At 36.9% G+C, this 14,781-nt stretch overlaps 1 protein-coding gene across 3 annotated transcripts; it reads left to right on the plus strand.

The window, feature by feature from the left end:
- Positions 1 to 11,218: 11,218 nt before the first annotated feature.
- Positions 11,219 to 14,462, plus strand: LOC114357755 (uncharacterized). 3 transcript variants are annotated; one of them, XM_028311528.1, is made up of 5 exons: positions 11,219 to 11,444; positions 11,662 to 11,774; positions 12,849 to 12,953; positions 13,505 to 13,687; positions 14,347 to 14,462. In XM_028311528.1, the coding sequence occupies exons 1-5, from the start codon at positions 11,330 to 11,332 to the stop codon at positions 14,413 to 14,415; spliced, it is 585 nt and encodes a 194-aa protein (XP_028167329.1). In that variant the 5' UTR covers positions 11,219 to 11,329; the 3' UTR covers positions 14,416 to 14,462. The 3 variants fall into 3 exon arrangements, with proteins under 3 accessions (XP_028167329.1, XP_028167330.1, XP_028167331.1); XM_028311529.1 differs by having other exon boundaries at positions 11,220 to 11,444; positions 13,505 to 13,643; XM_028311530.1 differs by having other exon boundaries at positions 11,223 to 11,444; positions 13,505 to 13,631.
- Positions 14,463 to 14,781: the final 319 nt, after the last annotated feature.

The following is a 14,781-nucleotide window of genomic DNA, read 5'->3' on the forward strand; positions in this document are numbered from 1 at the left end:
CTGAATCCATTTTTGACAAATCCGTGAAACCTTTTGTTTAAAAAGAACACATTACTCTTATACGATAGCATAGTAATAAGTTCCTACTTCCTATAAACAATTTCCAGAAAGTTCCGATTAACATTTTAATCAAAGCTTATGTGTGGATCTAAACTTTTTTCAGAGATCACATTCAGTCTATAGCGTAAATCATTCAATTAAACTATTAGCCTTAGAACACACGGCGTGATTTACACCCGCACCCGCGGCGGTTGCGGGCCCGCAGCTTCTTATGTAAAAACTAATGCACAACTAATAAAATACTATAAATGGTGAAAATCGCGCCATGAGATCTTAGCCTTAGTTTCACGATGTCAATCACCATCATATTATGACATGTCTAAAATTACATTTTCAGCGTTTGATTAGGAATGCCAGCCCTGCGAAGTTACAAGAGTGTTGTGGGCGTAAGTAGAAGGTCGCTGTGACTCACGCGCCGGTTTCAGGAACTTTCAGTTAGAGGTAGAGTCGAGTTGAACTACCCATTGCCATAATAGGTGTGCTTGCAACTTCGTGCACATAAAATCCTCCAGTAAATAAATAAATTGATGGTGGAAACTAATTTGAATTTTCGTTTATATGGATCTACTAGCTGTGCCCCGCGGTGTTACCCGCGGTAAAACGTAGCCTGTGTGTTAATCTACGGTGTCAGCTAACTCTATACCATTTTTTTTTATTAAAATCGCTCCAGCCGTTTAGACGCGAAGTCACAAACTTTCGCCTTTATAATATTAGTGTGATATATTTATATGGATCAGATTTGCTACTAATCGAAGTTTCAGCCCGACTGATTTACTGATAGCTATTAAAAAGTGAAAAAACTTAACTATCACTTGATAACACGACTCCAACACCTACCAAGCACGTATTGTCCACGTTTTTAGCGATACGATCACACATCATCTCTTCGTGGTACGAGCATAGGCAGTTTTCCCAGCAAAAACTGTTTAATTAGTCATACCAATAAGTCAAGTAAAGGCTTGTTGGGTTATTACAATGTAATATGTTTACATTCGGTCGCTATAGCAACAGCCTAGTTTCGCATCTTACGCACTGTGATTGTGTACGAGTATCAATTAATATATTGAGGGGAAGGCCACCGGGGCCGCCGGTTATCGGGATACCAGTGTTTATAAACAATACTAATTTAGATCTTGGTGGGCTTAATATTAATTAATATGTAAGATTTATTTTAATGAAGTCCTGGGTAAAAGGGTAGGTATAGGAATGTCATCTATGCATAACCAAATTCGATTTTGTAATGATTTATTTACAAACTTTGGTATACTTAAATAATAATAATAATAATAATAAATACACTTTATTGCACACCAAACAAATAACATAACAGAAGAAAAGGAACACACAAGGTACAATTAGGCGGTCTTATCGCTATGAAGCGATCTCTTCCAGACAACCTATGGTGAGGACAGTTACAATTACTTAAATTGAGAAAAAATAAATTCGTTGCGTTCAGTGTGGGTCTGGGTACGAAACAAAGAAAAACTTATCTTAATAATAGGTTTTTTTTGCACCTCCCGGACTTAATAAGTCTGAAATATGAAGATTAAATAACTGAAATAATGGAAATTTTCCTTTTCTCTTTTTTTCTTGTTTTGTGTGGTGCATAATAAAATGTTATTATTATTATGAAACGGCAAATTTATTGCAGGCTTAAATCGAATAAAACACGTGCTTAATCTACGGATTAAAAGCAGATTGCAATATTTAAGTCACCCATTTGAGTTTACCTATTGTCATGAGATTTTTATCTTTATGTACCTTTTAGGAAGTTCTCGCCGTAAAGTCATTGGAAATACGAGTGTCGTTTCACACTGTGTTACAATTTATCGTAAAATTTTAACCGGGGCGTCACACAATAACTTATTTTTCTGACAAATCGTTATGAATTTGTAACAATATTTAGTTAACAAAACTGGAATCACCATGATATTAAGTTTTCGTGTTTACAAAATCTTCGAATATGAAAGTAAGAGTCATGCTGACTTGCCTCTAATTTATTATTCATTCACGCCTTCACCCAAAAGAAAGGATTTGGGTCAACTATTCTAAACATCTACCTTCTTCCTAGGTCACTTCGACCGATGATGATAGGAATCTACCGTCTCCCTGATAGCCGCCTGGCGTAGTGGTTTGAGTAGGTACCGGACTACTATGCCAATGATCGCAGATTCGATCCTCACACACTCTAGGACCTTTATACGCGTTTAAAAAGTATTTTATACTCGTTTTATCCCTTGTTTAGTATAATTTATTAAGTTAAGGAAAAATAAGCTTACCTACATGTAAGTTCTAGAAAATTGCAATCATTCAGTTTAGTTTGCATTGCTAGTTTTAACGATTAATTAGTGTAACAAGTGACGCAATATTAGAATAAATGAACTATTAATTGGTTTAATTAACTGAAATCTATGGAATAGGAATTCCCATGGTGGAGTTTGCTTCATGTTTGTTTGTTAAGGAAACGTTAATGGAATGCAAATTCATGGACATCTATTAATAGTCACAATAAAAGATTTTCTCCGACAATTTTGAGACAGACAGGTACAGATTCGAGTCTAATACACTGGTAATTGTTATTGTGAGCGTTTAATGTTGGAACGAATGATTTTCAAATACTATACAAATATGTTTTCATTACAAGTAGGTATAACTTTATTCGCTCTGGATTGTTTTCGCCCCAAAAAGACAAAGTAAGTCACGTCTAAGATTGTTTCTAGAACCGTAATCTAGGTAATATCGATCATATTCTTGAGATCTCGACCTAACCCCTTGTACTGCATTGGACATCGATCTGAAATAGACACAGGGCTATCGCGGTGTTAGAGGTGTTTGACTTGCTATTATTCGATAAACTTAATAACATAAATATTGGCAATTAATTATGTAATTTGAAAGTGCCCATTTAAGGTAATTAAATTAACGCAGCGTGGGACGTCCACCCACAAGGTGGACCGACGGCCTCATAGAAGGCGCATGCAGGCCGCTACCAACTGGGTGATGTGGAAATCATTGGAGGAGACTTATGTGGTGGACGTCCTGTGGCTGAAATGATGATGGTGATGATAAATTAACGCTAAACCTTAACCTTGTTTTAATTTATAAACTGGTCTGAACACCGATATAAAATTACAATACTTGAAACTCTATCATTAATTTGAGACATGAATGACTTTAAATATTTAAAATGGCCCAATCAAAGACTTTAGCCTACTTCCAGTGTCTTATAACTTTAAGGGCTGATTTTTCAGTCGTCAGATATCTTTTGAACGAAGAATAAACTTGTATTTTTGGCATATTTCCCATACTGAAACTGTCGATGTGCCAAAATTATTCTTCAGGTAAAAGTTATCCGACGATTAAAAAATCAGCCCTAAGGGATTAAAAGTTAAAGCGCGCATTACGCAGAAGGAAGCATCGGTATCGCTAAGCTGTCAATAAGAACCAAAGACACAATAAAATCAGTTGACAGCTTTTGCGTACAAGTTGCTATAAAATAGATTGTGTTGTGAGTCATTTATTGCAGAAACGTGAACAATCACTGAAACATGAAAAATCTTTCACAATCTAGCGGTATAAACATCATGTAATTGTTGTACCTACAAACATGTGACTTTACTCTGACTTTCACTAATCAAGATGTACCAGTAACGGGTGACATCAAAAGAAATGATTCACCAACCGATCGATAAATGGATTAATGCTTGATCGATCAGAATACCCGTTATCTTTTTCAGTTGTCTGTATTCGATATTACACAAGATTAAATAATCATGAAAGAAGCGTGCCAAGATGAATAGTCACCAACCTTTAAGGATTCCATATACGAACAAGATAACATGACAGTTTAACTTTCCCCCGGGACGTTTACTGGTTGAGATGTTATTGGCGGTTGATCCTGGCTACAGAGGAGTTGCAGCGGTCGAAACGAGAGGTGGTAATAGTCCCTTTGTAGTACTTTGTACATCATTTCAGCTATAGGACGTCCACTGCTGAACATAGGCCTCCCCCATTGAATAAGAATAAGAACACTTTATTCAGCATAGAAAGAAATAAAATAAAAATACAGTACATAACATTAAACTATAAACTATGCTGAAGTGGCGTCCGCTCAGCTATATTCGCGACATAGCAAGCGCCATGTCGAGAAGCTGGTTTTCAGCGGGAACCATTATACGATGAGGATCGCGGATTGCGCGCCCTCTTGATCGAGACCATATTGAGGCTACCAGCCAAGAAGGCGCACAGCAATGACTTTCCACATCGCACGGTTGGTAGCGGCCTGCATCCAGCGCCTTCCTGCTACCCTTATCAGGTTGATGTCGGTCCACCTTGTGGGTGGACGTCCCACGCTGCGTTTTCCGGTACGTGGCCTCCACTCCAGAACCTTGCTGCCCCATCGGCCCCGGTACTTTGTACGAATTAGACTTATGTACTTTTACATGCCTCCCCCAAGTCTTTGTCCAGCAGTGGACGTCATTTGGCTGAAACGACGACGACTTTTACATGCACGAAGCAAGCGCGTTATAAGCTCCCTAAGTGAACGTAATGGACACGCCAATATTGTGGTCACGAGATATATGCCATATCACAAAAAATATTCAATAAACAGGTATTTAGCTTTCGCAGCCATCGTCTGATAAGACGATGAGAAAAAAACCCGGAGAATTTACTTTTCCATGGAATATTTAATATCTGATGATAATAGTGATAACGGCAATAAGTTACCCGGTTCTCTTTAGGTAGTTAGTATTTACGATAGCTTAGTTTCAATGAAATCGATATTATATTCCTAAATCTACTACACCAGTTCCAGGAATTCTACACACAGTACTTATTCAGGAAACTCGTTCCAACCGTTCTTTAAATTTTTGAACTCTCTTTCATAAACAGGATTAAACGTTAATGGGATTAAAAGCTTGCGATAACGGACCGGATGTCTAGCAGGATGAAAATGTTCAAGCTTTTCAACCAAAACTTTCAACGAATCCATACTGTTTTCCGTTTAGAATATTAGAGAGTTTAACATGCGAATTTAAACAAGTTGTACACTATTCCATAGGTGAATTGCAAATTTTATGGTCATAAATATGAGTATGAGCCTACATACATACAACCTGAAGATATTTCACCATAGTACGTAACAATTCAACTGGTTGACTAAGCTATCAGCAATATACCTGTTTCCATGAATTATTGTAAGTGGGGTCAACGCCTTATTCAGGTTAATGCACATAAATTATGTTAAGTGATAGTTTATTGTATTTTCTGCGAATGACAAAGCCAATCAGGGTATTAACGTATTATGGATACATTATATGTATAGGCTTTTGAAGGATCAGGCAGAAAAAAATCTTCCATCCTTTGCCTGTAAAAATCAATTCCATTTCACTCAAAATGCAACATTTGATTTGTCAATTTATACAAGGATTTAAAAAAAATTGTAATACAATCGCCCCTTTTGGATTGGAAAAGTATTTTTACACGTTGTTCTTAAAGTAGATTAAAGTCGCAGGATTATCGAAATCCGGCGACTTTAATCTACTGCAGGAATCGGCATAATAATAATCTCCTGTTTTCGCTATACTCAAAGTATTAAATTACTTTAGTTACTTTATATGTCTTGAAGGAAAATGCTACCTTATTTCATAATATTATATAATATACCTAGCAAGTTCTACAGAGGTACAGTAAAACCCGCTCATATCACACATGACAAATGGTGCCTTATACATGCTTGTTTGAACAGCTCGTAGTCATCTTGAAATACGCGTCATTGCCTTTAAAATATACCCAATATTTTTCTACCAAAAGTGGACTCTATTTGAATTGTATAAGGCCAATAGAGGGTACCGTTGATTCAATGACTCCACGTCATAGCCATGATAGTGCAAAACTTTGGGGTCAAGGATGTTTAAAGTTGCCCAAATCAAAGGAGCAGACGGATATCGATATTTCAATTTACATTTTAAATGCCTGATTTTATTGGAGAAGAGACATATTTTTTGATTAGAAATAATAGTATGTGTTAGTTATAGGCAATAATAAAGTATATGGTACATTAAGAGTTTATTGATATTTCCTCGACCCAGTGATGAATATTTTAACGTTACGATGGAGATTAAGAGCTGCATTCCATGTCGTTCGATATTGTAGGTAATCGCTTTGAAACTGAAATTAAAGTTTTCACAGTCATAAACACAGAAGCATGGCTCTTCTCAATCTCACACTGTTATGAAGGCATGGCCGTGTCTTTAATTTTCAGATGAAATCTTTCACTACAGCTTTCTATCAGGACATTTTTAATTATAGTAGGTACATTGAATGTACTTAATAGAGACTTTGCGATATTCTACCATTCACCGAAGGTACATACTCTTAATGTTACTTTCGTTCTCTCTAGAATGCGATTGTCTAGTGAAACTTCTCGACGTGGTACAGATGATCGCCACAGCGATGAATGAGCACCTGACCTGAGCGCATGACCGGTATTTTTAGAAGTTACTACTTGAATACCGACGCCAACGAGCCGGGCTGTCTGCCACCTCTCCTGGCGGGGACTTGAATGTTTGAACCTCTTATTCATAAAAACTGTTACTTTTAACACTAATAAGTAAACTGTGATTGTATCTCAGACAACCTAACTCTCGATGCCTGTACTGCAAGTCCTATTGGCAAGACTTATACCTTCAGCCGCTAAAGAAACCCAAACAAAATTAGAGAATTGAGATATTAACACATATTAATAAATCCCTGGTCTATTTGTTAGTTATTGGGACTCTCTTGATACGGAAATTGTTGGTCCGATTGTCTAACTGTTCCTGTAGAGTCAATGAAGCTATTTTTTAAATTATTACAGTCAAAAATGATACAAAAAGATGACGAGTTAAAGAGCAAGAGAATAAATCATTAGGTGTGTAAATAAAAGGATGAAAATAATCAGTCAACCTAAAGTCAAAATAGTGTTTCTAGAAAGACGAATTATGCAATAACTAATTAGTGCATAGTTAAGGAACGTGACTGGCAGAACCAGTCAAAACAATGTGATAGAGCGCATTAATAGCTAATAACTATAAATACACCTGTGTTGTCTAGTGGAGAGTAGGTAGGACCCTCTCGCTTCAAAGGTAGAGCCGTAGATCGGACGCAAATAATGGCCAATACACTCTTTACCCGACTGGTTTAAGATTAGGCTTGAATCTGATGAAATTGGCTTCAATTAAATTTAAAATAAAAAATTAAACGTGAACGTAGAGTGGTAGAGTCGACTTCGATATACTATCTATATTAGGGTGGTCCTTATTCTTACGAAAAAATTTTTTTTTCTTATATTTTGCGGGGCACCACGTAATTTGAATATATACCGTATGAAAGTCTTTCATTATTTTTTTTTTTTTAATTTTTAAAAGACATTTAGGGGTCGCTACCAAGGTTTGAATTTTAAGTAAAAACAAAATCTGTATTTGTTAGATTCATTTATTTTTAAAGCCAAAGCCAAATAATAATATTACAAAATTATTGTTGTTGCTATGAACTAAGATATTATGTACAATGTACATAATTTGAATCAATTATTTTTAAGATATAAGAGTTTACTTGTTAGTATCTCGACGCGTCGCGTCGGTACCATGGTCGGTACAGAAGAGGGGTTGAGGGGAGAAGGGGACAAGAAGCGATTGTCTATTCTATCTATGCGATGTTCATTTGCACGTAAAATGTGATATAAACACTTAAATAAAACATTTATGAAACCATGATTTAAGATCTTCAAAGCTTTTGTAAATATTTTGACAGCTGGTAGCGACCTCTAAATCTTAACCAAAAAAAAAACAAAAAGAGCTAATTTCATATTTAGAGGTATATAATCGAATAAGAAAGTGCCCCGGGGATAATTCAAAAGTCGAAAAATAAGGACCACCCTAATCTATATCCAAATTATCCATATCGGATAATACCTTATATCGGATGGTGCCCTCATGAAACGCTGCGTCTATTAGTTTGCGGTCATTATACTAACTCTATCCTTCTAAACGGCATTATAGCTTGATCACAACTTTATAAGATTTACTTTCCTAACCCGTTTTAAAGCAAAAGTTACTAAAAGTCAGTATGAAAACTGTACAACTTTAAACATAAGTCATTGACTTGAACCGTAACCATCTGTGAGCTTTTGTGAACACGTCGCTACGACACCATTGTCGAGTCAGTGACGTCACGACTTCGTGACGCGCACCATGCATGACGTATCGCATTTTCATTCCTAGAATGTACGTTTTATATGCTGTTTTAATCAGTTATTTCTGCGAAATTAATTAATAGGATGCAAAAGCTCGTTAAGCTTAACTGCAGGGTAGGACTGTGATTACCTTGCAGGCGATTCGTTCGAAATTGTTGACGGAGTCACAGGATTCCTGTGACTTCATTAGTACGAGCACGTCATAATTATTAAGTTAACTACTGATTCAAATCAAATCACTTTATTTCGCTTGAAAGTGGTACATTTTAACCCCGTAGCAGCTTAAACAAGTTAAAGGGGATAATTACAACTTAATGCAGCTTCGAATCAATCTATTTATAGTGAAATACTAATTATTCACAATACATGAACAAAATACGAAAATATACTTAAATATTAAATATCAACAATTTAATTGACACCTAATTATTAGGTTAATGACAACAATTATTTATTATTAAGTTTTATAAATAACAAGCAGGCATAATTTGCTAATCGATGCTGTGCTAATTAATCACTTAAGTACTTACTTAGATCTATTTAATTTATAAATAAAAATACAATTACTTAATTGATACTTAACTGCTCTTAATGTTGTTTTACGTAAAAGTCGAGTCTAATAACGACGTATCACTTTTTAAAGAAGAGTTGGAGAAGATTTCTTTGAATGAATCAATTAGTATAGCTATGTTTATCTGATTAAGTTTTATGAGTTTTTATAGTTACACCTGCAGGTACACCTGGCAGATAGGTGCACCTGCAGGTGTAGGTACCCAAGCAGGTCGCAGAAAATAATTGGATAGAAACAACCCAGAAACGCCTGCTGTGCTATTTTGACCAAGGTATACTTATCTTCTTCTAAGTACACTTAAATTGAAAACTACGCAATGATATTATGAAAATGAACTATGAATTTAATCGAGGCACTCGATTGCGAGTCTAACTCCTTAATCACGGTGGCGTTTGAAGGATCATAGAAGCGTAAGAAAATGGGTGTCCTTGTATAATAAACATGCAGTGGTAATACTTAAACATGTCTTGGAAAGTTCTTACTAACAATTATTGTTTGAAACATTCCTCGATAACCTTTTATAACAAACATAGAGCGGAAAAATAATACTAATATCTTACGTAAATACGGTAACATGCCGACATTCTGTTAGGTTAGGTCATGTGATTTCGTTATGAGCTACTGTACCCATCAAATTTGTACGGAATCAAAATCCATTGGTTTTAAGTTCCTCAGTGAGCTTTAAAAGCTTAGGTTTGGTATCTAAGCTTCGATTTTCTCTACTTTATTCTAGGAACTACAAATACATTTAGAACATAGGAATATTAAAGTCGGTAAAACTTCTTTTAGTGGGAAAAAAAGAACAGTTTAATATGTGTTATAGCATGTAGGTAATCTTAAAATATTATTGGCAGTTGAGTGATAAGGGCTAGGCTTTCGAAGCTATAAAGTCACGCAGAGATATGACAAAATAAATCACTTTATCCACAAGGACTTTGAACTTACATATTTCGGTTATTGTACGACTAGTCAGTAAAATTTAGTATTATGTATAGAAATACATAATGTAATGCTGTCGGTATACTTCGCCCCAGGAACTAAATTTTCCTTATCTAGTGACGTGCGTTAAATAAGTAAGTCATTATACTTGCTTCCTTAAAATATTCACAGGCTGATATAACAGTTATTACAGTTTTCGTTCGTTTCAGCCAAATGACGTCCACTGCTGGACAAAGGCCTTCCCCAAGGATATCCACAACGACCGAACGAAATGACAGTTTTAGTAGTTAAGAAGCAGTTGTTCACTTTTATGCAGCTTTTGTAAAAGAGGACGAGGAAAATTTTTCAGGAATGTAGACTGCATTGATAGTAGTCGCGATCTATAATAATAACTTATATCGAGAGCTTACATCAAATAGATGGTAATAATATCAATAAATGTGTGTGTCTCGCCGTGTGGTGACGGCAGAGTAGAATACATTTGTCACCAACCCCTACTCTTCCCGCGGGTGTCGTAAGAGGCGACTTAGGGACTACACAACAAACAGAGAATGGGCAGCAGCGCTCTCTGAAAAACATCAATCTTTTAAACTGCGATCTCCAACCCGCCTGCCAAGCGTGGAGATTATGGCAAATCCCTCCACCATAGTGGAGGAGGCTCATAGTCCAGCAGTGGACTGTAAAGGGCTGTTGATGATGATGATGAATATCAATAAATAGCGATTAAGATTAGAGTAATTGTAAAATATATGACTATAAATTGCATCATTTGGAAACACACTTACACTGATTAACCGTCATAATGGATTACGTTTATCGAATTCTTTTCGTATCTTTCAGGCAATTTGATAAGATTTCAGCGACCGGGCGCCAGATTTCTCCGTTCGGTAATTAGATCATAACTAAAATCATAATGACAATAGAAACACTTAGCAGTCTTCAAACACTGATAAAAGTCTACATCTCTAGTGATGAGAATAGACCATCTTTGATTGTGAAGTGAAAAGATCACTGAGACTGTTCCATGTCTGGTTTTTAACTGTTTTATTGGAGACCAAGTTCACGTTTGACCCCAATCTCAAAATAGAAATAATAGAAAGCATCTTTAAGATCACACATGCCAAAATAAATAACTAATTTACCCCCGATATACAGAATTTACAGGAATGCGGTGAGATAGACTCGAGTACTCGAGATGTAATGACACAGAACATTGTCAAAATCAATTGGCGCGAGCTAAAGAGATAACGCTAACCGTAACGAAGAAAGTAGAAAGGAGCAGGCGTGTCGTGTCGTGACGTTGTGTAACACTTCCTCGATCCTGGCGGCGTTCGGCGAACCTCCGCGGCTACGTCGCCGCTACGTAGGGCGGTGACGCAACCGCAGGTGTGCGCCGGCTTAAAACCAAACCCCGTCACCGGCACCACCAGATCACAACAGACCGCGTCCGAAGCAACACGCACGGAGTTACACGCTCGTGTTAAGTGAATACAGTGCTCAGTGATTACTTGATATTGATAACGATGGCCAAACTACTGTGGTTCGTGGCGTTAGTGGTGATAGTGGAAGCTGCACATGTACACCATTCCAAGTTCCGGAAAGGGACGGATGAGTACGAGTCGTCCGCTTACAAGAAAGGTACGTCGAAAGTTTTCAAAACTTTTTCCGCAACCTGAAATAAGTTTTAGATGTAAATTTTACTATAAACAGTTTTATTTAAATAATTTAAAAGCATCAAACGTGCAATTAAAGCTTTTATAACATTTGTAAAAGTTTTGAAAAGTTCGCAATAAGTTTAAAAACTTTTTAATTGTTGTGAAAATTGTGTTAACGATTTTTTTTTGTTTTTTGCTAGTACCCTGCTCTAATGATCACGATCGAGAGCGAAATGAAATCATGAACAAGTCAAGTTGTGGCGCCCCCAAAGAAGTTTTCGTACATCTAGCCCCTCAAGCCACATATGAACAGGTACATCTTCAAATATTTAATAACAATTTAAAACTTTTATTCTCTGACTGCAAGCTTACGGATTTGTTTTGATGAACTGATTTTATAAGCCGGTTAATATGCTTTGCTGGCTCTTTGATCTAATGTAACCGCAGCTGTCCCCGCCCACTTTTTTTCTGACCTGGTGCAATATCGGTGTTAAAAACACAATCATGATACGGAAAATTCTATTAGCTGTATGACATTATTAGGCAGTTGAACCTTGATAACAGCGAGACCTTTGCCCAACTGGTAAATTTTTTTGAATATTATTTTTCAATTATTGCATTATCATGCCTTCAATTTACTTGAGATAAGTATTTTATTAAGAATGTCATTAAATAATTACTTAAATAATAACTTCATTATGGGCGCTCTGGTTTTAATTCGTCCATTCATTGAACTCTTTACGATAGGCATTAGAGTATTTCGCAACTTAGAAAAATGTTACTTTGAGAAACCAATTAGCGCCTTCAGCGTGTCAGGTCGTGATGTATGACAGAGACATTATCAGTATATTCTAGAGCTGTGACACATAATATCAACAAGATACTCATGATGATTTTCTTTTATAATATAGATCAAGAAAACTTTTTAAACTTCAAGAAAAAATTAATAGATTTTGTGAAATTTGTTAAGATAATTTTCTGATAAGCACCTTCAGGCACGTATTGATATACAATCGCCAAATTAGTGATGATTTAATATGCACATAAATCAACACTTTTACCCGCATTTTTACTCGCAAAGATTTCACTTCTGGAAAAGAACACTATCTGCCGTATGTCTACTTACGGTAGTGAAAATTGAATTTTAAAATCGTAATACAAAACTGCACCTTTTTATAATATCAGTATCGATAGCCTATCCTGCGGGCGAAAAGATTCCAATTTGGGCAGTGATAACGCGTATCCGCGTCGTTAGGCACGCGTGAGAATCCGAGGCAACTATAGTGGAGGAGGCTCATAGTCCAGCAGTGGACTGTAAAGGGCTGTTGATGATGATGATGATGATGAGAATCCGACACAATGTTCTGACGTGATTGTACATCCCCAGGTGAGCCCAAGCGCGGTATGGGTCAAACGCTGCGTCGGGCTCTGCGACCACGCCGCCTACGGCTCCCGCTGCATGCCCACCAAAATCGTCCATAGGAACATACCCGTAAGTACCTACAACCTCAACCATCCCATTTCAACTTATCTAACCACACAAGTCACTAACCTCTTGTGAATATACTCCCTATTAATTTAATTCNGTTCGATTCCCGCACAGTACAAACATTTGTGTGCATGAACATATTTGTTTGTATTGGACTGGGTGTTTTCTATGTATAATAAGTATGTATTTACAAAAAAAAAAGTATTTAAGTATGTTTATATCCGTTGTCTAGTACCCATAGTACAAGCTTTGCTTAGTTTGGGACTAGAAGCGCAGTGTAAAATGTCCAAGGATATTTATTTATTTATTTATTACAAATAGCCCAAGGACACATACCCAAAAATTATGTTTGCACTTGTATTTTTATCCACCGTCAAAGTAATCAGCTCAAATGACACTGCTTATCACATTATCTGTTTATCTCTCCTCTGCTAATTCAAACGAGTCCTTGACACGGTTTCTTGTTGGCCTGTGTTTCTTGCGCAACTTAATGATAATAATGACATAACGCACTTTGATGATTCAGTCGTTTCTAACCGTGAATTTTTTGGCAGGTTCGAATATACAACGCGAAGACCAACAAAGCAACGTGCTCCACGTACAGGGTGGAGGAGCACGAGGCCTGCGGCTGCTGCTCGGCGTCGGGCGAGAAGTGCGAGGAGAATAGAGTGTTCAATCCTCGTAAGTGCTCCTGTCAGTGTCCGAACATGGAGGAGAGGCGCAGTTGCCTACGCAAGGTTTGTAAGATGATGGATGTCACCACTAACGTAGGTGTGGAAACACGCATGCATTTGTGTACCATCTCGCAAACGTCAGCACTTCCTTTTCTTTTAACATTTCGCTTCTCCTTCACTTTTTTTTTGTTTTCGATGTTGTGACTGTTGCAGAAGTCTACTTTGCAAATTGATTACGTTAAATCGATTCTCTTTGTATTTCTCGTCTTGCCAGCATCTTTTGGTGGATGAGAAAACAGATACAATCGAATATAGTGCAACTCGTCAGAGCTAACGCGTTCGAGTAAATCCTCGTCGTGTTACAGCGAGATGTCTCGTTTTGATTTTGTTTGCGTTTAGACATCCATTATCTTCGGATCTTGAGCTTTTGATGTACGAACCGCCTTAGACCAGTTGTGAAATCATTTTCTGTTGACTCAAACGCTATCTTTTCCTATTTAAACTCTTATCGACGCTAAAATGTTTTCGTAGCTAACACTATTTGCAATTAAATCGCATCTGACTGTCTGTTTTAATAGATTGTCGATGGTTTATGTCATCATTATTAACACTTGTGGCGTTTGTAACCAACAAGCATCTCGTCTAAGGCTATTATTTTATATATTGTTATCTAAGCGCTTAGTTAGAAGCAAAGTCAGCAAAGTCCTCTCTTTTTGTTACAGCGGAACCAGAATTTGAGGTGGAATCGGTCTAAGTGTGCATGCGAGCCGCGGAGGCGAGCGCTTAAGTGAGCATCCCTGACAAACTGTGACACGGTGAAACTCAGCTCGAAGGTGAACCAAATCTCAAGACAGTCGGTGAAGAAGACAGAATAGGTGCCTAGTCGACATCAAAGAGGGAACGCGTTGTGAAATTTTATAGACTTTATGACACTAGTTTCTAATGTTGACTGACTCGTGTGTCTTATTTTAGCTCGTATTAAAGAAAACACAACAGTATTATGTTTAGATGTAGGCTAGCTAATTTATTTATTGTAGGATAGTGAAAATTGGGGCCAAAAGGTGCTGTGAGTGATCCACTTTGTTTCGTAACTTTTTGGTGTTTAATGTAAATAGGCATTTGTACTTAGATAATGGACTCTCCAATATATTTGTGAA

The sequence above is a fragment of the Ostrinia furnacalis genome, unplaced genomic scaffold, assembly GCF_004193835.3.
Source record: "Ostrinia furnacalis isolate ACB-3 unplaced genomic scaffold, ASM419383v2 OfSCF3339, whole genome shotgun sequence".
Taxonomy (NCBI): Eukaryota; Metazoa; Arthropoda; class Insecta; order Lepidoptera; family Crambidae; genus Ostrinia; species Ostrinia furnacalis.

Coding starts and splice junctions, on each gene's coding strand:
- LOC114357755 (XM_028311528.1), top strand. CDS start 11,330: ATGGCCAAACTACTGTGGTTCGTGGCGTTAGTGGTGATAGTGGAAGCT. Junction 11,775..12,848: donor CTCAAGCCACATATGAACAG/GTACATCTTCAA, acceptor GTACATCCCCAG/GTGAGCCCAAGCGCGGTATG. Junction 12,954..13,504: donor TCGTCCATAGGAACATACCC/GTAAGTACCTAC, acceptor ATTTTTTGGCAG/GTTCGAATATACAACGCGAA.